General features: G+C 38.9%; 1 protein-coding gene across 1 annotated transcript in view; it reads left to right on the top strand.

The window, feature by feature from the left end:
- CACHD1 (cache domain containing 1) overlaps positions 1-26,999 on the top strand; it is a 189,269-nt gene that overhangs the window by 48,912 nt on the left and 113,358 nt on the right. The window contains exon 2 of the mRNA XM_074961589.1: positions 23,807-23,869. Within this exon, the coding sequence (XP_074817690.1) occupies positions 23,807-23,869 (63 nt within the window). The remainder of the gene's footprint in view (positions 1-23,806; positions 23,870-26,999) is intronic.

The following is a 26,999-nucleotide window of genomic DNA, read 5'->3' as shown; positions in this document are numbered from 1 at the left end:
CCCGCCTCAGGACTGGTTGCTTCCTGCTGCTGTGTGCACTTACAAGACAGCATACTGACCCTCTCTGTCCCCCCAAACACACTGTCTCTCTCCCCCTCTCCATACACACACACACACACTCCCTGTCACACACTTTCCCCTTCCCCACACTGCAGTTGAAAAGCAGCTGGAAATGTAGTAGGATGCCCATAGAACAATGGCATTGGGAATCCTGCATCATGTGACTCTGTGCCTGCCCCATGAGGCATTGCAAACCCTTCCCAAAGCACCCTGCGGCCAGGTGCACAGTGAGAGAGCTACCAAAATGCACTGCTGTCTTTGTCGTTGCAAGAGCTGCTAATGTGGATGCGCTCCAGCGTCACAAGGAGCACAGTGTGGACACCAACAGTGATTTAATTCCAGCATTTTAATAAAAGTGGTATAACTTGTGGTGCAGAAACTTGTCAGTGTAGACGTACCCTTACTCTTGCTGAGGGGATTTTTTGTGTACGCAAGCTGTACTGATGAAAATAGATTGCGGTAACACCTCTTAATCTCTCTTTCCTGGAGCTTCTGGGGATGAACAGTAGTACAAGTGGGATGGTACCAGCAGTAAACTCCTCTTGAAGTGTATCTGAGATGGATAGCTTTAAATATTAAACCACAGGAATTTTGACCTCCATGGAGAGGATTTCATATTGATCTTTTGAAATGGCTGAAGATAAGCTGTTCCATTGGCTACGAGAGGATGATGCACATGTGGAAACGAGCAAATCCTATATTATAGATGGTTATCCTGCGGCTTGTAATCTGAGGTGTCTTTTTTGCTATTTGAAATATTTGCTGGAGGTTTGTTTTGTTTTTTATTGGCATGCTTACAGCATATTTTCCTTGAAGCTGAATTCCTCTTTTAAAAACTAAGTTAGTAGGATTTCAACTTCTGTTTCATCTACAGAGTCCATTTTCAAACGCAGTAATAATTCAAAAATAGTTCGAGTTGACATCGTTAATCAGAAATTCATCAAAAGGGTGCCGTACCGACTGATTTTTAAATTGAGGTTCAGTGTAACTTGTCACGACTTAGTGTCTGGAAGAAAAATGTGTTGTGACAATTTCAATAAGGCTAATTCACAGAAGGATCAATGGTATCGGTTTCTGATGTGACATAGTGGAGCCAAAGAGTGGCTATTTTATGAGGAAAGCCAATTTTATGGATTAACACCTGCTGGGATCTTTTCATGGGGGGAAGGAGAGTGTGCACTGGCATGCACACATATATAATTATTTAGGTTAGACGAATGTTGTCTACCTCTTAATATTAATAGTGAGGATTTTTAAGGCATTATTAAAATTACTTTGAATAATTAAAGCAGTTTATTAGAAATGCCGATTTTTTTTTTCTAATAGCTTACAAGCCATTTTAGGGTTTTTTGTATATTTTTGTTTTAAATTTAATCTGTGTAAAAGGCACTGTTGTGACCAGAAAAAAGGAGAACAAGTTAAAAGACCTGTTTTTAAAAATGTCTGGGAGATAAATAGACATGCTTAGTGAGGCAATTGCTTTCTGCCCGCATTAAATCCCTTAACCCGTTATATGGACTGGCGCAGTGTTTGGATTTTGTTATTAATGTGCCTTTGCTCTGTCAGTGAAAAGTGGGTTAAAAATAACCCAGAGATGTGATTTACCTGTCTCGTGTTACTAATGGAGCCCGGTAGGGTGGTCAGTCTGCGCTAGTGAGGGGGACTATAATTTCACAAAGAAAGCAAATTAGCTGGTGAGGGGGAACATATTTGCCTTTCTGTGGCTCAGTCTGCAGCAGCACATTCAGCTGTGCACAGCAGTGTGTTATGGAAACAACCCTGTAGAAGGAGGGTGATGTAGAACAGTGGTTCTCAAACGTATTGGATCACGCACCCCTTCTTTGTGTCTGTAGTTGTTTACACCCACCCCTCCTGGGCACCCGGCCAGCAGCCACTGCTCTCTGGTCACCCAGCTCTGAAGGCAGACTGGAGAGCTACGGCTGCTGGTCGAGCGCCCAGCTTGGAATTAAGGATGTAAATAACGTGTAAAAACAATAATCGTGTAACCCATTATAATTCTATCGGTTATGCAGTTAAATGTTTAACCAGGGAACTATGTGTGTGTGTGTGTGGGGGGGGAGTGCTGTAGCACCCCTACGTTTTAGGCAGGGCTCCCCTGTTGGCCCCATGCCCAGGGATCCCGGCTGCCGGCCCCTTGCCCGGGGCTCTGCGATGGGCGACAGCAGAGCCCTGGGTGCGTGGCGGCAGCCAGGACCCCAGGCGTCCCAGGATGCCGGGTATGGCCAGCAGCAGAGCCCCCAGGGGCGTGGAGCCGGGACGCTGGGTGGAGTTTAATTATTAACAGAAACCAATAAGCATCAAGCTTATCAGTTAACTGGTTAAACTTTTACATCCATATTCTGAATTTGCCCAGAAAGTGTTTTTTCTTTAAAGCTTCTCACCCCCCCCCCGAATACATTCTGCGCCCCACCCCCAGGGGGTGTGCCCTCCAGTTTGAGAACCTCTGACCTAAGAGAAGGAACCTGTGGGCAAGAGTGGTGTAAGAAGGGAAGTGGGAACCTCTTCCCAATTTACCCACTCCTGTGTCTGGGATAACTTTTTTATGGAAGCCCAGTTTTAATCACTCTACAGATAGATCTCTTGACTGCGTGTGCCTGCATGTTGAGGGAACTCTGAGTGGCAGCTTTGTAAAGCTTGTCCATGGATGCTTTCTTCTCCAGCCCAAGTAATGGTCACAGTTCCTATGGAACCGGCTCGTCACCTAACACTGTGGAGTTCTGGTCCATCACTAGGGCTCCTGGGCACTATGGTAATATACTTAATTATAAGCCTCCTTGGAGAGGGAATTTCTTTAGCTTTGTAAGCCTACTCAATACAGGATTTGATGCATTAGGCATGGCCTATTGGACAATTTGAGGTCTTTCCTTGAACCTTGTAAGAAGGAATCCATTCCTCTGAAGCAGTGGTGGGCAACCTGCGGCCCACAGGCTGCATACGGCCCATCAGGGTAATCTGATTGCGGGCTGGGAGACATTTTGCTGACATTGACCATCCACAGGCACGACTCCCCCACAGCTCCCAGTGGCCGCGGTTCGCTGTTGCCGACCAATAGGAGCTGTGGGAAGCAGCGGCCAGCACATTCCTGCAGCCTGCAATCAGATTACCCTGATGGGCTGCAGTTGCACACCACTGCTCTGAAGGCTTCTGCTTGTGTAAGTACACATTGAGGGCCCTTCTGAGTTTCAAGATCTGCCAGGCTTTTTCCTTCCTACCTCTAGGGATGGGACAGAAATTCAGCAGGGAAGTGTCCTGGTGGGGTGAAGGGGAAGAGGAGTTCTAGGAGCAGCCAGGTCAGGAGTAAAGGGCCACCTGGTTATTATGAAGGACTTCAGGAGAGCCACTTATTTACCCAGCCAAGGTGATCGGTATCAGGAATTTACCTCTGAGGGTGAGGGACCACAAATCGCCAAGCAGAGAGGATCGAAGAGAAGGTTGTACAACCTGATCAAGGTAGGATTTACCATAGTCTTCAGTTCATCCCACCTATCAGAGTTTGTGAGAAGGAACCTGGGATCTGGCTGTCGTGACTTAGCCATGGAAAGCAAGTTAGCCAGCAAATAGGAAGATAATTTGCCTGTTGTTTAAGTTTTAAAATACAGTAGTCATGTGTCAACCAACTCTTATTCTGTACCTTATGTTTTCATAGGGATTTACATCTTAGAAAGTTACAATCTGAGTAAATATTCCTTTGGAAGCGAGGACATGAGACACAAAGATGTGGAGTAAAGGAAAAGAAAGCTTAAGGAGAGAGGAAGGTGGACCTACGATTCAGGCACTGGCCTGGGACTCAGGAAATCTGAGTTTAATTCCCAACTGCCACAGACACCTTGTCTGACTTTGGACAAGTCCCTTAATTTCTTGGTCTCACTTCCTATCTGTTTTAATGGGGATAATAATCTTGCTTTTCCCCAACCTTTGCCCTCCTTGTCAATTTAAACTGTAAACTTTTCCAGGCAAGGATTGTCTCTCACTAGCCTGGCAGTATGGGGCCCTGCTCGTTGCTGAAGGTTTGTACGCTGAACTGTAATACAAAGAATAAGAACACAATATAAAGTCTCTTTGAGAAACATGTCTCATGTTGCTTTTAACTAATTTTATTTAATTGTATTATAAGCAGTATGCTGATACCAGGAGGGAAAGGGCATCAGCTTTAGAAAGCTAACCAACAGAAATGGGTTTTGAGAAGGAGGAAGGTGGGATTAGTTTTTAATAATTTTTTTTCCTGTAAGAGAAAGTGTCCTATCTATCATGGTCAACATCCTAACAGTAGGAAACCAGTACTTGTGATGAAAACGGATAAAGAGTGCAGAGCAAAAGAAGCTATGGGAAATTGCAGACGAAAATTCACAATATGTTAAAGAGAAAACAGACTAAAATACATTTGGTGAAACTTGTGCTATTAACCGGGTCTATTTGGAAACCGATTTTTAAAAAATATTTACCATGTAATATGGAAGGAAAAGACCAGAACAAAAAAATTAGTTTATAGGTCAAACCAGTTGAGTATTTTGATATGAGATGGTATCCCATTTCATATTAGAGTAGCTAATGATGATATCAGGAACATTAATATAATTTATGAAGAACAATATAATTTTTAAAAAAATTTCTTAAGGAATGCTCTTAACTGAAAACTATAAAAGTAGTAGGTAGATATTTTTTCAACATCTAAGAAATTTAATTGCAGCCTATCTTTCTTTATTTGTTTTATGAACAGTTAAATTCTAATGACCCTTTTCTTTCAAGGTGATGATCTGCACCTTTTGTGGTGGTATGCACCTTTTGTGGGTTGTGCTCTTTCTTGCTGCATTGTGAGATGATAAGGTATTCACAAACAAAAATCTGATAATTGTCCAACTTTCAGTGAATGCGTCTGTGTTTGCTTATCCTTTTTTTCACATTTTTGCTGCCTCTGACCTATGGAGAATAGAATGCTTTAACCACCATTGTTCAAGCTGATTACCCGTCCTTACCATCCCATCACACATCTGGCTTGTCTAGTAATAATTTAGCCCAAAATAAAGCTGATTGGTGTGAACATGATTTGGGCAAAACTGTATTTTCAGGGAGGAAAATGTTTCGGTATATGAAGTATCCATTAATTTCTTCCATAGTTTTCAATACCTCTTCCTTTAATCATTGGTACCAACAATTGGATAGTCCAGCCACAGCATCTATCTAATTTGGCTTGCAAAACCAGCCATGTCAAAGACGGGATATGTGAGTTAGTGAGTATAGTTTCAGCAAATTGAGGGTATGAACTTTTGTAAGACTCATTGCTATTTTATAACACGCCAGATTTTTCAGGCAAAGATCTGAAAACACTTTACAAAGTTGGGTGAGTGTCATTATCTTCATTTTATTCATGAGAAATGATATACCCAATATCACAGAGCAAGTCCATGGCAGAGTCTGGAATAGAATCCAACTTTCCTAAGTCTCAGAACCATACAGCTATGGCTCTCAACCTTTCCAAACTACAGTACCCCTTTCAGGAGTCTGATTTACTTGCGTGCCCCCAAGTTTTACCTCACTTAAAAACTATTTGCTTACAAAATCAGACACAAAAATACATAAGTGTCATAGCATATTATTACTGAAAAATTGCTTACTTTCTCATTTTTACCATATAATTGTAAAATAAGTCAATTGGAATATAAATATTGTACTTAAGTTTCAGAGTCTAATATACAGAGCAGTATAAACAAGTCATTGCCTATATGAAATTTTAGTTTGTACAGACTTCCCTAGTGTTTTTTATGTATCCTATTGTAAAACTAGTCAAATATCTAGATAAGTTGATGCACCCCCAGAAGAGCTCTGCATACCCCCAAGGGTACGTGTACCCCCAGTTGTGAACCACTGCTGTACAGTATCTATCCACATAATTATATAAAAACAATTTCAAATCCAATTTGGAGGCAATGATTAAGATAATTCAAAGCTTTGATCTTCTGTAGTCCAAATTTTCAAGTTTTAAAAAATTACTGCAGAATTGAACCTTTTAGAATACTTTAAACTCCTAAGGTTTCAGAGTAGCAGCCGTGTTAGTCTGTATTCACAAAAAGAAAAGGAGTACTTGCGGCACCTTAGAGACTAACCAATTTATTTGAGCATAAGCTTTTGTGAGCTACAGCTCACTTCATCGGATGCATCCGATGTTTATGCATCCGATGAAGTGAGCTGTAGCTCATGAAAGCTTATGCTCAAATAAATTGGTTAGTCTCTAAGGTGCCGCAAGTATTCCTTTTCTTTTTTTAAACTCCTAAATTATTGAAACCAACTGGTTAACAGAAGATTATATCCAAGCAACGTAACAAAAATGAGGTATGTCACTGAATTTTGGAGAATTTTAAGATATGCTTGTAATTGTTAGAAATTTATAGCTTTGCATATATAACTTATAAAATATTCCACACAGGCAGCCTCTTCAAAGTTGTTGGTTTCCTTTTCCCTCTTGAAAGAATGTTACTAGCAATTGCTTGTAAAAACCAAACCAAACCCAGATTGTATTGTAGTTTTAAAGTTCTGAACAGCCAGCAGTAGGTCAAGTTGCTATTTGACAGTTATTGTTGAAAAGTATTGCAGATGATGTTGTAATGGTTACAAGAGAAGACTGTTACCAGGGTATTTGATATGTGTGATGGTGATTCTTGCTGTGAAAGAGCCTGAAAAGTGATATCTTTGGAGATTTAAGGAAAACATTTATGTAATTACATTAGCATCACCCCATTCACTTTACAGACAAAAGTTTAATATGGTGATTTATGATTTATAAATTCCTGTGTTTAAGCTTGTGATTGGTGGGCTCTCTCTGTTTCAATTAGATTTTTACTTAAAATGTCATTTAGCCTTAGTATTTATGCAGCACATCAAGGTTGTGAGAAATCCAACAGCTTCTGCCCTTGGTTGTACTAATGAGATTAGCACACAATGTCATGCACATTGTTTTTCTTTTGGCATCAGTATAAAGTTACACAGGTCTAGCTGGAATGTTATATAAACTACAGGGGCACATGTAAAGTTGAGTGTTGGCTCATGACTGGGAGAGCAGCAAAGTAGAGCAGGCCAGCACTCATATCACAAATGAAATCAGACTCTTCTGGCATAAAGGCCAGCTTGTATCAATTTGCTGTTTAGGATTCCAGGTTTGGTTTTGTTTTTCAGTTAATCATCTTTGAAATTAACATAAACAACAGAAATCCTCTGTTGCACTGGAATATTTCATTATGTGGAAACTAATGAACTGGAATGCTCCAAGATCCTATAAGTGCTCCAAACTAAGCTCTCTTTGGAGACGGATGAAAGGAAAGGAAGCTTCACCCCTCTGGGGCAGCTTGCATGGAGATTTGGTCATTCAGGAAGGGTCATTTTTGTGTGTCATATCTGCAAAATACTACACATTATTCACATTGAAAATATATGTTTTTAATTCTGATGCATTCAACCTTGTTACCTGACAGATAGGCCGAACGCTGGTAAGACTGTGTCAGAAACGTTGGTGCGGGAGGTAGGAAGGGCTGCCCAGTCTGTGCCTCACTGTGGAGTAAATCCTACTCCGGGAGGAGTAAGAGTGTGTCAGAGTGAAAGAGATGATGAAAGATTTGCTCTGCGAGAGCCAAAAAAAATACATCAGCTTCCAACAGGTGCTTCTGCAACACCTAATGTTTTCCTTTGGGAAGGAGGGTGGGCTGTGGAGTTTATATGGTCCATTGTCTGCAGATCTTAGCCCAAAGTTAAGTATCTATGATGATTTAAGCATACTCTGAATACCTTGGGAGAAATCCTGACCCCATGAAAGTAAGTGGGAGCTTTCCCATTGACTTTAATGGGGTCAGGATTTCACTCTCTGGATTTTGGGTTTGTTTTTTATCCTTGCAAGGGGAGGTGGGGGGAATCCAAACAAACACTGATGTAGTAACATCACTTTAATTTTTAAAAACAATTTACTTTAAAAGTAGTTTATAGAAATGTTCTTGAATTCTGGAAACTGACATCCTCTGTCTACAGAACAGGCTCCTCTCAGGCAGATAACAGTGCAAGCTTGACATTGCCTGAGAAGGTGTCTCAGCCCTGGTAGGAAGGGACAGCATCTAGGGATGAGAGGATAGCTCATTATCAGCACTTCATTCAGTCTTTGGTCTTTGCTGAAACTACCAGGAACGGGGATCATTAGAATGACTTTGGCCACTGGTAGATCGGTTTAGATATGAACTAATGATCTCATTATGGATTCTGACCATCAAGTTCCCTTCTAGGGTGGTTGTAAGCCACCATTATATCTGTTGGAAATAGAATAAACTGCAAAGATGCAATTGGGGTGGTGGTTTTTGTTTTTTTTATAGCATTCAGAATACAAACACGCCTGGCCCAAACCTCAGAATTCAGATGCAAAATTTTCCTCTCTATAACCAGATGCAGTGTAACTTGCCAGAGCAACCTACAGAAAAATCATCCATTTTATGTGTACCATAAACATGAAGCAATTCATGTAAATACTTTTGGGTATGAAGTCTTGTAGGATTGAATGAATAATTTTTATTTTTCTGTAAAGCTTGGGAGGGAGGGCAAGTCCTAGTGAGTTGTTGTGGGTTACTTCCACCATCTGCTTTACATTTTAAGGTTTGGTAACATAACTTTCCTTTTCTGAAATATTGCCATGCACATTGTCATGAATATAACTTTAGTCAAATTATATTGGCTAGATGCTGAATCTTTTTAACATATGGAACTAATTTTTTCCCCCACCCCTTTTTTGCCCCCCTTTAAAAAGAAAAAAAATCCAGTACCTTGTTGCATTTTTGGCAGTTTTTCAGTTTTCCTTTACTTTTCTCTCATTGTAAAAGCCTGCAGTTTACTAAGGGGACATGTCTAGAAGTACTGTACTCCAGCTTGAATGTTTGCTTTCAGGGAATGTCATACCTAATTACTACTCTCTGGTTGTGCATGTAACTGTTGAAACAATGAGCTGCTCTTTATAAAGGCCAGTATATCCCATATCCTATTGTATTTACCAAATTATAAATACTATCTATGTGGCTTTGTACCACCGGAGAACAGGATGAACCTGGATCTTGACACCGCTAGGGCCCAGTTCAAGGCCTGCCTGTTTGCACAAGACATCCCACATTAATGATGACCGCAGGATAATGGGCAGCATCTCTTCTAACATCACTCGCAATATGGAAGAAATGTTGCATACGTGGATACCCTGATCCTGTCAGATGGTGTTTGCTTCTAATCACCATACATGGTGCTCACTTATCACAGTGATAGGTGTACTTAAAAAATACTGAAGATACATTTTACTTCAATTAGAGACACAACCTTCATTAAGATATAATTGGGGCTTTAAAGACACATCAGTTACTCCTGCTAAAAGTAGTAGATGCCGAGGCTAGAAAGGACCATTGTGATCCTAGAATCTAGTCTGACTTTCTGTAATACCGAGGCCATAGAACTTACTCAAAATAATTCCTAGAGCAGATCTTTTAGAAAAACATCCAATCTTGATTTTAAAAATGTTCAGTGATAGAGAATCCAGTACGACACTTGGCAAATTGTTCCAATGGTTAATTACTCTCACTGTTAAAATGTATTCCTTATTCCAGTCTGAATTTATCTAACTTCAACTTCCAGGCATTGGACGCATTATACCTTTCTCTACTGGACTGAAGAGCCGATTATTAAATACTTTTTTACCATGTAGATACTTACAGACTGAAATCAAGTCACCCTTTAATCTTCTCTTTAAGGTTAAGCTAAATGGAATTGAGCTCTTTGAGTCTATCTCTGTAAGGCATGATTTCTTATCCTTTTAATCATTATTGTGGCTCTTCTCTGAGCCTTCCTCCATTTATCAAGATCCTTCTTCAATTATCGGCACCAAAACTGGACACACTATTCCAGCAGCAGTCTCACCAGTGGCAAGTACAAAGGTAAAATAACCTCTTTACTCCTACTTGAGATTCCCCTGTTTATGCATCCTAGGATCACGTTAGCTCTTTTGACCACAATGGGTATGTCTACACTGCAGCTGGCCCATCTCCCAGGGCTCGGGCTGACATGAGCCAGCTGCAGGTTTTTAATTGCAGTGTATACATACCCTGAAGCACAGTGGGAGCTCACATTCAGCTGATCATCCACCATGACCCCCAAATCTTTTTAGAGTCACTGCTTTCCCAGGATAGAATCCCCTAACCTGTAAATATAGTCTAGATTCTTTGTTCCTAGATGTATACGTTTACATTTAGCTATATTAAAATGCCTATTGTTTACTTGGGTCTAGTTTACCAAGCGAAGCAAATCTCTCTGAATCAATGAGCTGTGGTCTTCGTACTCCCCCAATTTTTGTGTCATCTGCAAACTTTATCAGTGATGATTTTGTTTTATTCCAGGGTTATTGACAAAAGTGTTAAATAGGGTAGGGCCAGGAACCAATCCCTGCAGGACCCTACTGGAAACAGACCCACTTGATGATGATTCCCCATTTACAGTTAAATTGTGAGACCTATCAGTTAGCCAATTTTTAATCCATTTAATGTGTACCCTGTTAATTTTCTATCATTCTAGATTTTTAGTCAAAATGTTGTGGGATACCAAAGCAAACATTTTACAAAAGTCTAAGCATGTTACATCAAGACTACTATGTTTATCAGCCAAACTTGTAATCTCATGGAAAAAAAAGATATCAAGTTACTTTGACAGGATCTAATTTCCATAAACCTATGTTGATTTGAATTAATTACATTACCCTTCTTTAATTCTTTATTATCCAGTCCTGTATCAGCCACTCCATTATCTTGCCCGCGATTGATTTCAGGTTGACAGGCCTATTTACACGTCATCCCATTTACGCTTTTTAAAAATTGGCACAACCTTAGCTTTCTCTCAGTCTGGTGAAACTTTCCCAGTGCGCCGAGACTTACTAAAAATCAACATTAAAAGTCCAGTGTATTCCTGAGCCAGCTCTTTAAAAACTCTTGAATGCAAGTTATGTGGACCTGCTGTTTTAAAATGTCTATCTTTAGTAGCTTCTGTTTAGATGGTCTCAGGTGGATGTTAAAGGAAGGAGTGTTGTCATCACCATATGATGAAACTATATCATATGTATTATATTGTAGGTATATTTTTTTTAAAAAATCTTGAAAGCTAGGGAATTTTTAATTAGTTTTTTATGAAAAACTAAGTTTGTCAGTCTCTGTTTTGAGTAATAATTGACTATGTAAAAATACTTTTGCATAATTTTACCACAAAAAAATCCAGACCTCTTGTATGACGTTAACTCATGAAATAATCAAAATTGCTTAATTGTCAAGGTTTTTAGTGTTTTGTTTAACCAGAGCTGCCAAAAAGCTTAGCAAATGATGTTAGAGCCTTACAGTATTCCTGCAAAGTAGATCAGAGTGTGTGATCATTTTACTGACTAGCGAAATGTAGCCATCTCCAGCGTAAAATGGAGCAGTTATGTAAAAGCCAACAACACTACTACACAATAGATTAAGACAGGAAGTGAAGAAGAATGCCAGTTCAAAATGAAATTCAAGTGCTATTTCCAAGCACTACCATAGCTACAGCCTGCATTGGAAATAAATCCTGTCTTCAACTTGACCAAACGCAATTTAATATTTATTTTTCAGAACTTTCCTTCTTTCAGGCCTCATGCCAAAGTATAGCAATTTCATTTTCATTTTATTTTTAAAAAACAAATTTTTCCAGTTCAAACCTTCATTGGAAGTAGCTATCATCTTGGCTCCTGGCCTCAACAAGACCCTGAGGCTATCATATACTACAGCTAGAGGTAATGAATGAATGTCTCAAATGTCTGATGTGTGTGCAGGGTATGTCTATACTGCAATTAAAAACCTGCAGCTGGCCCATGTCAGCCTGAGCTCTGGGACATGGGCCAGCTGCAGTGTAGACATACCCACTGTGGTCAAAATGGACTCTGTGAGAGACCGTGAATTTGAACTGACCTAGCGATTAATGATGACATGTGGGCCTCCAACCTTGAACTTTCCATCAGTGGCCATAGTAGTTTGGTTGCAGGCATGGCCAAAGAGAATTCACTTGTTGAAGACTAGGGTGGGCATCCTGGAGAATAAACTGAGAGGTTAGAGGGGTTTGTAGGTCACCACAAATTTTTTTTTACTGGGTACCATTATGAGGACTTCCTATTGAAATGTTTTGCAGGAGGTTGTGGTTTGCTCCTTAACCATTTGGTGCACTCCTCCTCTGTGCGGCCCCCCCCCCCCAATTTTCCCAGGAATTTCTCAGTGTTTATTACTACCACAACAACAAAAACAACTGAAAATTGGTGCAAAAAACTATTAATAATTTTTCTGGGTAACTATCGGGGTTTATTTTGGTGGATGGAAAGACGGGGGAAAAATATTCAGTAGATTAATGCTTTGATGAATCGAATTCAGTGTGGTTTGCTGCAGAACTAAAACAGAACTCAAACCACAATGCCACCTCTGAGTTTAAGAAAACAATACATCTCTAATCCCCAAATGGAACTTTTCATTTGAATAAACAGTTTACTGTTGTAGACTTAGAACTATTAGCCTATAATATTTACATGTAATAGTTGGGCCCAATATTTTAAAATATTTATAAACACTCATTGTCTTATGTGAAGTCCTTCAGTGTAATTTCCAAAAGTCCTGTATAGCGTAGATTTGCAGCAGTCTTTTCAGGGAATCTTTTCCAAGGCCCGTTCTCCGCTAACAGCTTCAAATGCGTACATGGTGGGCATGAGATTCATCAGTGCATTCAGATGCACACGCACTTCAGAGCTGTGCGTGCTTGCTTGTTTGTTGTGTGTATCTTCTAGACTAATTCATAGCCTTACTTCAACAGGCAGGTATGCATATACACACACAGACTAATGTATTATCATAATGCATATATCTCATGCAATGTATTGTGTTTTATTAGGTAAATTCAAGGTTTTTTTTATACATTTGAATGATACAAGGGTAGGGTGAAAATCAGGAAAAAAACAAATAATAGTTTTTGTAAAACCTGGGATTTTTTTCCGTAAAAATCTGTTTAAACTGAAAATGAAGAGGCTTAAATATACACTATCATTGGTTAAAAAGCAGGGTGAAATCCTGGCTCCATTGATGTCAATGACAAAAATTCCATTGACTTTAACTGTGGGAGGGGGAGTGGTCAAGATTCCACCCAGAGGGCTTTTGATGGAGTGAAGTGTCATCTGTGTAATTCAGGTGATGGTGACTACTATTTGTGGTTCCCAGCCGAGGCCAGGATTGTTGTCCTAATGCACCTATGTTTTCTCTATTCCTGAACGTGTAGCTATTTTGTAGACTCGCTTACTTGGCTACAGTGTAACTATATCTTAACCAATAAAGGTTCAGGCCAAGATTGTATATCTCTTTGAGTGTCTCTTGCACTTCAAAACTGTAGGGCCTTGCCTTTCATGATAGGCCTTTACTGTTTCAGAAACGGACTTCCGATGGGGACTCTTTCTCTCATTTCTCGTAGTCTCAATCCAGCAAAGCACTGAAGCAGGTGCGTAACTTTACGTGTACAAATAGTCCCATTGACTTCAATGGGTATTATAACATGCTTAAAATTATACACGTGCCTAAGAGCTTTGCTGTCCCAGTGCCCATGTGAGCCTGGGGTTGCTCTGAAAAACAGGATTGTGGACTTTTGGCCATTGACTCCAATGAGAGTTAGACCAGGCCATCTTTGCACAAGCATGTACGTTGTTGGAGCCGTTGATTTTTTTATGTTTGCAATATGTGCTGTGATCTTATTGATGCTTTTTAAAAAACGCATAAAGTGTGAATAAAATAAGAAACTGAAGGTTGAGTTAGGTGATATGTAATTCTAAATAAACCAGGCCAGGACTGCAAGATTAGCACTTCTGCTCCTGTGAGAACCATCATGGAATCTTGAATTACTTCTTATTCCTCATCCAAAAGGCTGCACTTTCAGCAGTACAGTGGTCTTTAAGAGCATACTGGGGCATTGGTTTGGTATTAACTCAGAGGTGAAGACCACCCAAGCCCTCCCTCTCATACAGGTACTGGCCTAGCCTGATCCTGTTTAGCTTATCTCTGTGTCTGAGTTCTCTCTATCGGTTTAGATTGTAAGTTCCTTGGGCAGGGACTATGTCTTCCTTTGTCTTGTGCAATGCCAAGCACACTGTGCTTAACAAATAATGTAATAAAGAGCGATAATTTAAAAAACTTTCCTGAAAACACCTCTTTTCTGTCATCCACAATCAATAATTGTAACTGAACCACAAAAAGTGCCCATGCCTACATTAAGTAACTGTATAATTGTACTGCTATAACCCTTATTCTAGGGAAGGAAAAAACCATTGTAGACCATGACACCTTGTTTTGAACAAATTGGTCTAATGACCTTACAGTGATCTGTTACCCCCATTTGGTTTGGAAAACATAGTGGGTAACTTTGAAACATTTGTCTCCTAGGGCTTTGTTTCCCACAAGGGTTTGCTTTTGTGTTGTGTGGTTTCCCCAAAAATATTTCTCACCACAGTTACCACAAATAGCTCTGCCAATGGTAAAAATGGGAAGCCTTTGTGCGGATAGTGTTAAAATAGCATCAGCCACTTGAAGCCCTGCCTGCCCTAATATTCCTTCCCTTGTAGCTGAACCAGTGATAGCAATAGTTGGAAATTTTTCACAGAGATGCCCAGTGTAGAGACAGGCTACTGTGGTCTGCTAGTGGAGAGTTTTACTGCCACGGCTGAGGCAGCAGTTATTTAAAATCTCACAGGAAACTGGAAACAAAGCACTTACAGAGACAATAAACAGTTCTTTAAAAATATGACTTGTAATGTAACTGCTAAATTAGCTGCACTTCATTTACCATTCACTGAATGTTGCACAAATGTTTTACATTTAATTTTTTTTCCAGACAGTCTTTGGCTGTCAGTATGTTTTATCTTCAGCAGAAAAAATGCCATCCAGTTTGAAAGCTGGATTCAGTTCTAGTCTGCCATTTCTAATTCTGGTTAACAAAACTGATGTGCAAATGGTTGACTGTTTTGACTAACGGTGTGAGCCTGTATTATTCTTGACGAAGAGATACGGTGTTAACAATCACATGATGGATGTTTGTGAAAGTGTTTTTTAACTGCAGAATGTTGCTGCTGGGTTCACTTTAATCTTCAGGAGTGGAGGAAACAACTCGGCAGTGTACATTTTAGTTTCTGATCTGAGCCCAGTTTAGAACCATTCCCCAAGTTTAAAAAACAAACACCCCCTCACTTCTTTCAGCTTCAAATGTTGCATGGTAAGCCTCCATGTCCTATTCCACTCATCACTAAGATTATGTGAATTGGGCAGCATCAGAAGCCGCCTTCTCCTTGCAAATTGGTTGCTGGTTTGTTTACTTTATCTGTTCAAGGCTTTGAAAGCTTCAAAGCCATTGGTGAGTCAGGACAGCTGTGCTGGAAAGTGCATAAGTACATATAAACCCCAAAACCATGACTACATGCTAAAGAGGAGCTTTGGGAAGTTTCAGGTTAATCAGACTAGCTGTTTTTGACTTCTGTATCTTTCAAAAAGTAGAGTCTTAACTTTCTGAAAACTTCTGTTTGGGGAAATTGGGTTTTGTATTATAAAGACTTCCAGTTGTTTCACATACTTATCCACACAAAGCTAGCACAGTTGTCTTCTGGAAACCAAAAATATTTTGTGATTTTAGTTTGCTATCCGCCAGCCCCTTGCTGAATATTGGAAATTCTACATTAGCCCCTGCAGATATTGTAATCTCCTCTCTAAACTCCAGTGTAAGTATCATAATCTGTGTGCTCTGATGATGAAGGGAAACGGAAATTGATGGTCAAGTATAGGAGTAGTGTGGAGAGGGTTCTGAATAGCAGATGATGGAGCTGGGTATGGTCCAGAAGACATGTACAGTTGGGCTCTTATGTGGGTATATAGGAGTCCATAGTGCAGACTTGAGAATTGTGTATTACCACAGCACCATGGAGATCTAGTCATGGACCCAGACCCCATTGTGTTAGGTGCTGTACAAACACAGAAGAAAAAGACAGTCCCTGCCCCAAAGAGCTTACAGTCTAAGAAAAGAGATAACAGATAGAGATGGGTATATGGGGGAATACAAGAGAACAATGAAACTATAACCCTCTGAAGAATTCATCAATCTTTGTGGAGCTTATGACATCTGCCAGAGTTTGTACATTTCACCGGTGTATAGCTGTATCAGCCGAAGACAGGAGAACTATATGGGTGGGGGCAAATCAATGTCTGGAAATTCCAAGCTCAGGTTCCGTAAATAACATTAACTCTGCCTCTGTATCTTGCCATGGCCCACTTTATGGTGTATTATGCTTGAAGGCTATGTGTAGGTGCTAAGATACATCAAAATGTTGCTTGTTGACTATAGTAGGAATGTCACTGAGGGAGGGACACATCTGTATTTGTTGAGATAGAGACTGGATGTTTTAGCTGGCTCATTCAGGGAGGGTGAATATGAGAGTTTTCTGGCTAGATTGGTATTCACTGTGTAATGACAAAATTCTAGGGTAGCATATGGGCTACTATAGTAGGGGATATGTGGCTCATCACAGAACTAAAAATTTATGGTAGCTTTTAGCTACAAGTGATCATGAATCTGATCTATAATGTGCAAGCAGAGCAAAGTCCAGATTAGTCATATGTATACATCGTGCTTTAATAGGGCCAATTTCACAAAGCTGAAAAAGAATTGTGAGCCAAATCAGCAGAGAGGAGGAATTTAATCAGAAAAATGTGAATGATGATGGTGAATCATATAAGAACACCTCACTAGATGCCCCAAAAGCCACAGTCCCACAAGTGAAGAAGAAGGCTGTGCTCATTAAAAAACTAACCTGATTTAGAGGGGAAGTGAAGGCAGCTATAAAATATATAGCAAAAGGAAGAAAGTGGAAATTGATGGTAGTGAATATAGGTCAGAAGTTGGAAACTACAGAGAATTGATGGGGGAAGCAAAGGGACACAGGGAGAAGGCTATTGCTGCGGGAGGGGACAGTAAGAGGGAGTTTTTAAAAATATATTAGGAACAAAAAGCATCCTGACAATGGTATTAGTCCATTACTGGATGGAAGTGGTAGCATTATCAATAGTGGCACAGAAAGGGCAAAAGTGTTCAATAAATGTTTCTGTTCTGTATTTGGGGTAAAAATTGATGATGATCTTCTTTGAGTAGTGTCCCTATGGGAGTGCCACTGTCGGTGTGCTTGCATCCCATGTGCCTCAGATCGGAGATTTTAAGTGGCAGTGTTTGTTTGGCCCACGCATGTGCCCTCTGCAGCCTTGTGCCCTGTTCCGAGAATATATTGAGTTGCATGGGTGAACCGCCCTCAGTTCCTTCTCAGCTGCCTCAGCAGTGTCCGAGTTGAGCGTACCTCTACTGAATTTTTCTTTCATTATTAATATTTAGTTAGTATGAGTTCCTTTTGTGTTACTTAGCTGTAGTAATTTTATAGTTTTCAAAAACAAAACAAAAACTTAAAACAAAAAGATTTAACGTATACTTTCAGGATAAGGATCATTCTCTCTCCACCTCTTTATTTCAATAGCCATTCTTAAGAATGTTCCCATCACAGAAAGACATAGAGCTGTGACTTGGACGTCCACTCATACATTTCCTGAACACTATGCAGTCACTCATGCCTCAGCTTCTGATGCCATATTTGGTTCTACTGTTCTGTCATCAATCCTAGACTTGACTCTGAAGCCCACCCCTTTGCAGAGGGTACTACTCGATAATCACCTAGAGTGGAGCACCTATAGGGATGCACCATACCACCTTGTAGAATGTAGGCTATGCTTGAAGAATAGGGGACTTTATCCTGGGAAGCACTGACTCTGAAAGAGATTTGGGTGATGTGGTGGATGATTAGCTGAACATGAGCTCCCAGTGTGACACTGTGGCCAAAAGAGCTAATGTGATCTTGGAATGTATAAATAGGGAAATCTTGAGTGGGAGTAGAGCGCTTGTTTGGTTCTGTATTTAGCACTGGTGTGACTGTTGCTGGAATACTGTATCCAGTTCTTGTGCCCACGATTAAGGAAGAATGTTGATTAATTGGAGTGGGTTCAGAGAAGAGCCACAAGGATGATTAAAGGAATAGAAAACATGCCTTATAGTGATAAATGTAAAGAGCTCAATTTGGTTAGCTAAATCTTAAAGAAAACATTAAGGGATGGCTTGATTATGGTTGATAGCTATTTACATGGGGAACCGACATTTAATAATGGGCTCTTCAGTCTAGAAGAGAAAGGAATAACATGAACCAGTGGCTAGAAGTTGAAGCTAGTCAAATTCAGACTGGAAATAAGGCGTACAATTTTGACATGGAGCGTCAACTGGAACAATTTACCAAGGTTTGTGGTGGATTCTCCATCATTGACAATTTTTAAATCAAGATTGATGTTTTTGTAATATATCTGCTCTAGGAATTATTTTGGGGAAGTTCTATGGCCTGTGTTATATAGGAGATTGGACTAGATCACGGTGGTGTCTTTTGGCCTTGGAATCTATGACTACTGGAAATATGAAAAGATACACTGAGTGGGTGCACGGTCTGTCCAATATAAAAGTAAGGTATTGAGGGATACATAAGGAGGAGAATTAGGGTTGTTTGTGGAAACTTACCTCTAACTTTCCAGACTTTCAAATGTATGTATGTATGTATGTATGTATGTCTGCACAAAAAACCTAGAATGGTCTACTGTGACTTTTAGTAATAGTTATTGATGACCGTTGTTCAAGACTTATTGATGAGTCTTTATGACTTTCACTTTTTAAAAAGGAAGTACCAGAAGAGTGTTCCAGCACTATCATTCATAAGAATGCTAAAAATAATAATGCCTGAATGGTGTTCCGGAGTGCTCGGGCATGACTCGAACCCTGCTTAAGGCCTGATGGAATTAGAGGGTGATCAGAGAAGAGTGACCAGACTGATTAGGGGATGGAAAAGCTTTCATATGAAGAGAGTGAAAAGAATGGGATTGTGCACCTTAGAAAGAAGATGATTAAGTGGGGACATAATAAAAGTATCTAAGATAATGAATGGTGTGGAACAGGTAGATAGGGAGCTTCTACTCGCCCTGTTACAGAACACAAGAACAAGGGCACATGAAACTGAAAGACTGCAAATTTAAAAGTGAGAAAAGGAAATACTTTGTTACATAATTTATCAAAATTTAAAGAACTGGATAACCACAAGAATAACCAAAGTGGTGGTGATTGATGCCAAGAAAAAAAGTACTGGAAGAGAAATGAAACTTCACATTTCAGGGTGTAAGACAATCTCTAATGATTAGAATTAGAATGAGACCTTCGTTTGGGGGAGGGGCACAGATAACCCCACATCTGCCTACTGTAGGGTTATCTGCACCTTTGTCAGAGGCATCTGGTCCCTGCTTCTGTTGTATGGACCTTGAGTCTGACCTAGCATGGCAATTCCTATGTTCCTAGAGCTGTTGTTGGACTGAGTGATGATGGGTCAGGACAAATAATCTTGAATGACCATCTCATTAAACACTTATGTAATTGTTCCTGTTCAAGTGAGCTAGGATTCTGCTGCCATCTGTTAAGCAGACTCAATTAAACAGCAAGGGGTGGGGAGAATAAAGTAAAGATGCTAATACATTGTGCAACCCGCACTGAGAATGCTCTCTTTAAATATTTCTCTTTTTTTGTAAGTTTCTGGAATTTAAATTTACCTTTCAATCTGTGGAATCTCTTTAACTTCTTTTGGAAGTTGACAAAAGAGACTTTTTCTATTTAGAAAATTAAATAACACACTATGTAAATGTTCACATGTCCTTTGCACACTGGTTAAATAACAATAAAAGGCAAAAGGATCAGGGGATCTTATCTGTGAATTGCTCTATGATTTACTCTTTTCTCCAGTTGGTGCAATCCTTAGTGCATTTTAGCTAATAGGTTTCATACTTTTCTTGCATAGTTTTAATAAAAATGAGAAAACTGAATGTTTGTACAGAGATGATTTTTTTTGTAAGATTAAAATTCTCCTGATTATGCAGAGGGAAATAATTTTTGCTCTAGGTGAAAATTCCAGGTAGTTTTATTGAATAGGGAACAGATATCTAAGTAATAGAATTGCTGGGAGAGGTAGAAGAGCAATTCATCTGTAACCTGAGGGAAAGATCAGGGGACCTTATCTAGCCCTTTCTCCAACTGGTGAGATCCTAATTTAGTGTGGATTTCTGGTTTAATTCATTGTTGAAAATTGCAGTTTGGCTAACAGGTTTTTACTTTTCTTATATAGTTTTAATAAAACTCAGAAAATTCTCTGCCTGAAAAGAATATTTTAAAGAATTTGACTAAAATTGATCTTAACCCAAAATAGGTTTAAAATAAAAAACTTTATTCCAGTGGCCAAATGAATTATTACAAGTAGTGATTTTTTTCGTAACTGTTCATAACATACTCTCTCATTATTTTGATAGTTCATAAACACGGCTATATTTAAAGGTACAGGGGAAGGGTCAGCTTTGTATTAAGGACAAGAAGCTTCATTCTTGCTAGCTGACAAACTGTTTCCTTGTTGTTTCTTTTGATATCTAGAAATTAAATGCTATGTGGGGAGAAAATTTCAATTCATTTAAAACATTTTGCATCAAAATGACACCCTTTAATGTATTTTTCTCTGTTAAATTTTTCTTCTCATCTGAAGGGAAAAAACATGTTTTGTAGTTTTAAGTACCTGAGCATAGCTTTTAACAAAAGTCTGGAAAGAAAAAGAAATCTGCATGTATGTCTTAAGAGTAGTCACATTTTTGTCTCTTTATCCTTCTAGGCTCCCTGGGACTTGTGAACTGCCCTTCCAAATGCTGCTCTCATATTAAGAGTTCAAATTTCTGAAATTCCTAAAGTCCTCAAGAGGAAAAGGGATAAGGGAAAGTGACAGTCATAAGCCAAGGTTTTCCAGAGGGCCTCTGCTGGCTGTGTACATGTGTACGTTCTGACTAAAAGCAAATAGACCAAACTCTCACCTGGAAAACTCATGCAGTTGTTGAACAACTTCTTCTATTAAACTTCATTTGATTCAATGTTAAACGCCTTATGTAGCTCTAAATAATTCTGATTTTATATCGTTAAAACTTAGGAGAGTTGAACTGAGCGTCTGGGAAGTCTGTTTCAGACTTACCGCATTGCTGTAAACGTGAAGCATTCCATCAACTTCGTGTCCTCCACCATAGTGTCTCTGAATAGCTGTCATGGCACATACATAGCCAAACAGGAACAACTGGTATTCTTGCTGCTCCATTTCCATGCAGTGGGCTCCATGTTGATGTATGCGATGTCCACTCTCTGGGTGAAATCCTGACCCTGTTTAAATCAATGGCAAAATTCCCATTGCCTTCAGTAGAGCCAGGATTTTGCCCTCTTGTTTTTTCTTTTGTGTCACTGACATTTTAGTGTCTTTGACGTCTATAATGTAATCCCCAATGTTTCGCTCTCTTCCCTATGTGATGCACTGAGGCTCCGGTAAATGGTAGAGAGGCTGCATTGGTAAAGTGCTGCTTGGGCCGTAAGTTTTTGTGGAGTAACTTCAGTTTAGATTGTGGTGGCAGTTGTTTACTTTTTTTCTTCTCAGAAGTAAAATGATAAGACAGGTGCAGAAGCAAAAGTTTCAATCTTGAACGGTATTGGTTAAAGCTTTCAGTAAGGAACCAGATGGCTACAGATTGTACTGCAGCATTACTACAGGATTCTTAAAACATCACTGAAAAATGAGTCACTTTAATATGTATAAAAATCCCACAGTAATATATATATTTTTTTAAAGATATGCCCCTAAATATTAAACCTAACTTAACATTAACATTCAAAGGGCCAACTGGGTTTTTTTGTTTTAAAATTATTTTTGTAGTATTTAGTCTTCTTAAAATTTTGAACTAATATTTATTTAATCAATAATTCACTCCCTTTCCATTTCAGACAGTTTTTTCCCCCTTGTTGTTTTTGCAGTACAAACCAAAAAGTTACACCTCTGATGGTTGGCTTCTTTTTTTCTTGCAAAGCACCCTGAGGCCAGGTATCTGGGTGAAAGCTACTATATGCCAGGAGGGGCGGGGGCTTTGGGGAAGGGGTGGAGTGGGGGCGGGGTTGAGCAGGGATGGGGCGGGGCTGGGGCTGGAGCAGCACGCAGCTGCATGGGGCACCAGGAAATTTGGTATGGGGGGGGACGGCCTTGATCAAATCCCCCCTTAGTCGTCTCTTTTCCAAGGTGAAAAGTCCCAGTCTTATTAGTCTCTCCTCATATGGCTGCCATTCCATACCGCTAATCATTTTTATTGCTCTTTTCTGAACCTTTTCCAATTCCAGTATAACTTTTATTCGCAGTATTCAAGATGTGGGAGTACCATGGATTTATGTAGTGGCAATATGATATTTTCTGTCCTATTATCTATCCCTTTCTCAGTGATTCCCAGCATTCTTTTCACTTTTTGACTCTCGCTGCACATTGAGTGGATGTTTGACTCCCGCTCCACAATGACTCCAACATCTCTTTCTTCAGTGGTAACAGCTAATTTATATCCCCTCATTTTATATGTATAGTTGGGATTATGTTTTCCAATGTGCATTATTACTTTGCATTTATCAACATTGAATTTCATCTGCCATTTTGTTGTCCAGTCACCCAGTTTTGTGAGATCCTTTTGTAGCTCTTCGCAGTCTGCTTGGGACTTAACTATCTTGAGTAGTTTTGTATCATCTGCAAATTTTGCCACCTCAGTGTTTCCCCCTTTTTCCAGACCATTTATGAATATGTTGAATAGGACTGGGCCCAGTACAGACCCCTGGGGGATACCACTATTTACCTCTCTCCATTCTGAAAACCGACCATTTATTCCTACCCTTTGTTTCTTATCTTTTAACCAGTTACCGATCCATGAGAGGACTTTCCCTCTTATCCCATGACAGTTTACTTTGCTTAAGAGCCTTTGGCGAAGGACCTTGTCAAAGGCGTTCTGAAAATCTAAATACACTATATCTACTGGATCCCCACATGCTTGTTGACCCCCTCAAAGAATTCTGAAAGTCCTTTTTTCCCCCCCTACTCTAGAAACTTAAAGACTGGGATAGTAATTGCTGTTACATCAATGCCAGTCTCACTTCCTAGTAGGCATACAAAATCAGGTCTCATTCTCCTGTCGTCCAAACAAACACAGAGACCCACCTTCTAACCTCTAGCCCACAGGCTTTTGGATGCAGGCAAAAGCCAACAACTGGAGGATCAGAAATGAATTAAAAATTTGGAGAATATGGAAAGAATAATGTTTTGAAAGAGCTTTATTATGTTAAATGTTTAGTATCTGTAAACAATTATAGTAGTCAGAGGTAACAGATTTTAAATAGGAAGCATAGATATTTTAAATTATAGCAGTTGGATAAAATAGCAGAGGCTCTGCAAATAACATCCTGTATTTTTCTTTTTAGAAATGTAAACATCTGCTTTACTTATTTAATTATAGAAGCATGTATTTTGCTTGCATAAACGTGGTTATCTTTAGGTAAAGTTGACAGTTTTAAAAACTGTTTTAAATGACTCATAATATGAAATCTGTCTTTTCCTAACATACTGCATTCTTATTGTTTTTTTCCCTTCAATATTGCTTGAAATCAGTATTATGCCAATGTCCCTTAAGCACCATTTCTGATTTTATTACAGCGGATATTCAACTCCTTTGTGTACACCGAAAAAATCTCAAATGGAGAAAGTGAAGTTCAGCAGGTAAGGAAAAAATGGAATGTATAAAAATCCCTGGCCACCCGTTGGGGGAAAGTGTTGGGTTTTTAAAGGGACACAGTCAACTTAAATATCACACTTTTGTCTGAATGTATTTTATTGACTATTCTTACACATGAAATCAGAGTGAACAATAACTGAAGGTGGTTTACTTTGTACCCATCTGGTAGCTTTGCTCTCCCCTGAATAGTAAGGCAATTTACTTCTCTGTAAGGGTTTTTCACTCAGCAACAAGGGAGAGAAAAACATGTCTAGTATAGGCAGGACTTGGAGACAGATATAGTATTGACACTGCTTTCCTAAAAAAAGAAAATTGACTAGATTTCAAGTTGACTGTGCCTTTTAAATAGTCTTCACTTTAGGTGCATGTTTAGTGATCACTAACACATTGACATTTGTATGTGCAGTGTTGTGTACTTGCGAGCTTTCAAATGTAATCTCATCTGATTAGCAGGTATTTGATTAGCTTATAACATCTGTTTGCATCACTCAAATTTGTCTGTTTATTTAAAATAATAGATTTGAAAATTCAACATATGTTTGGGTTAAAAAAAATAAAATCTTGAGTTTAATATTAGGTAAGTGTAGGCCCTCACATTGGTTATTTCTATTTTAATACACTGCAGTGCATGAAACAAAGGTTATGTTTGGGTAAATATAAAGGCTAAAGGATCAGATTGAATGAAAAAGACAAACCTAAAATTCTAATTTTACTTTCAGCTTGCTTATTCTCAGAACTCCATCTCATGCTAAATGTGATCAATTTTGATAGAAATGGCAAACACTGTTATATGTAACTGATCTAGGGGCTAGAACAAAGAACTGGCTTTTGATTCCCACTTAAGCCACTAACTCACTTGTGACCTTATGCAAGTAACTTGACCTCCTTAGACTCCATCAAACCTATTTTAACATTCAGTAAAAACAATACTGCCTCAGAGCAGGGTTTTCCTGGGGGAAAAATGAATTGCCCTCAAAACATGCAAGTAATTTTTAATTTGGTGGCTGGACAGTTGTACTCTTTCAAGAGCATTTTACAGCTTTGCATCAGCATATGCATTTAAATTGGATGTGCAGATAAGTAAACAAACTCTCCAAGTAACTATCAGACATGAATTGCTTTCCAGGGCAAAAAGTCAAAATAGAGATGGGCTTGAATTAAACTCTGGATTCAAATATAGTACACTCAAACTTTGGGCAAATTGGGATTTGAAATTGGAGCGCAGCCCTTCTCTAGTTCAAAGGAAATACAGTAATTTGAATATGGTTATGGTCATTCTTGGAGTTGAGTTAATATGTGGAAAATGGAATAATATAAGAAAAATTCTAGCAATTTTAGGTACTATTTTAAAAAAATCTTCAGTTTTAAGAATGTTCTTCTTTGCTGGAGTTGAAATTAAGATGCATAATATATCAGAGCTCAGCTTTCATGCTTGTGTATGATCGTATGATTAGTGACCCAGGATGAAAAGCAGGCTATCGGATAAAAGAAATCATACATTTTAAAAATCACCCCCACTGTAAGTAAGCCCACCTTAGTTTATGGAAACTGAAAGATTGGTAAAAAGGAAATTTTACTCTTCATCTTTGGTGCTTCTTGTGTACTGTTTGAATTCATGCAGGTTGGTGAAACTAGATTGATTGGTGTGATAACATTGTTCATAGGAACTGCTGGGGAGATTCTAGTCAATTATCCTGTCTCTGACAGTTACCAATACTAGATAGATACTACAGAGGATGGCGGATAAACTCCGGCAATGGATATTATGCAATAGCATGTGCTCTGTGGGAGAAGTTTTTTTTTCCTAGTACCAGTTGGGTTGTGTCCTGAATTGTAGATGATGTTGTTTATATGAATATCTAATCTTTTTAATGTATCCTGCTAAGCAGTTTGCCTCAGTATTTTGTTGCAGTCAATTCCACGCATTAAATGTGTTTGTAAACTGGCTGCCTTTCAATTCAGTTGGGGAGTCAGTTCCTTTGTGCTTGTAATATGGGAGAGGACGGGGAAATATGATAGGAGGGCCTTCTCTGTTCCATTTTCTATTTCCCCTGTATAGCTCTGTTCCAGCATCTAAGTCACCTTGTATTTGTAGCCTCTTTTAACTAAATTATGTGGAAGACTTCCCATGTTTCTAAGAATTTTCCTTATCCTTCTCCGGACTTCTTCTATTTCTGGTTTGTTTGTTTTTTTAAGCTGAGGTGATCAGAACTGGACACAGTAATGAGGTTCAGGGTGTGCTATCAATTTGGTATAAAGGCCTTGTATTAGTTTCAGTATTATTCTCTATCTCATTCCTAACAGAGCATTCTCACATTGCTATTTTTTTAGACTATTCTTGTGACTCAACTCGATCAGAGGTTTTTAGGGAGCTGACGCTGTCCCCAATGACACCCCTGTATCATTATATCAGTGGTGTGCGTGTACAAAAATATTTTTTTCTTGAGTGATTACAGGTAATTGTGAACCCAGCTACGCATTTGAGAAGTTCAAATTATTTCTTCCCAAGTGCATTACCACTACATTTCTAAACTCTTTCATTGTGTTGCCTAATTGCCTAGGTTGGATTCACTTTTCAGTTAATATTTCAGCAAAATATTTGTATATAAATAGTAAATAAAATAAAAATTCAATTAACATTGGGTCTTAACAAACGTGTTTATTCTAACTAAATATATATTTTTTATCCTAAACTACCCTGACAGTTTCCCTTTCTAAAATTTAATTACTCATTGCGATATGCAGCATTGTTCCCAAAGAAACCACGGCAACAGTGTTGAGGAAACAATATAATAATACCAAAAAAGATCTGCGGACATTTCTAATTTAGTTAATTCACTGGTGTTTTATGCACTAAGGTTTACTTTTGCTTTGTTAGGAATTTAGTGTACTTAGTATAGCTGCATCCATCCGTATTACATATTTAAATATCATTCAACTATTCAAAACATAAAAAAATTGACACTACTTTCTCATAATTGTACAAAAAATGACTTTTTGTCATTAGGGACATGAAAAGGGTTCAGTGATTATAGTGTACCCAAAAGAGATCTCTCGTGTCATAGTATCAAACCTATATACTAGTGAGGAGTAGTAATTGAGTTTATAGTAATG

This window comes from Natator depressus, chromosome 8, assembly GCF_965152275.1.
Source record: "Natator depressus isolate rNatDep1 chromosome 8, rNatDep2.hap1, whole genome shotgun sequence".
NCBI classification, from domain to species: domain Eukaryota; kingdom Metazoa; phylum Chordata; order Testudines; family Cheloniidae; genus Natator; species Natator depressus.
This window is presented reverse-complemented; position numbering and strand designations above follow the sequence as displayed.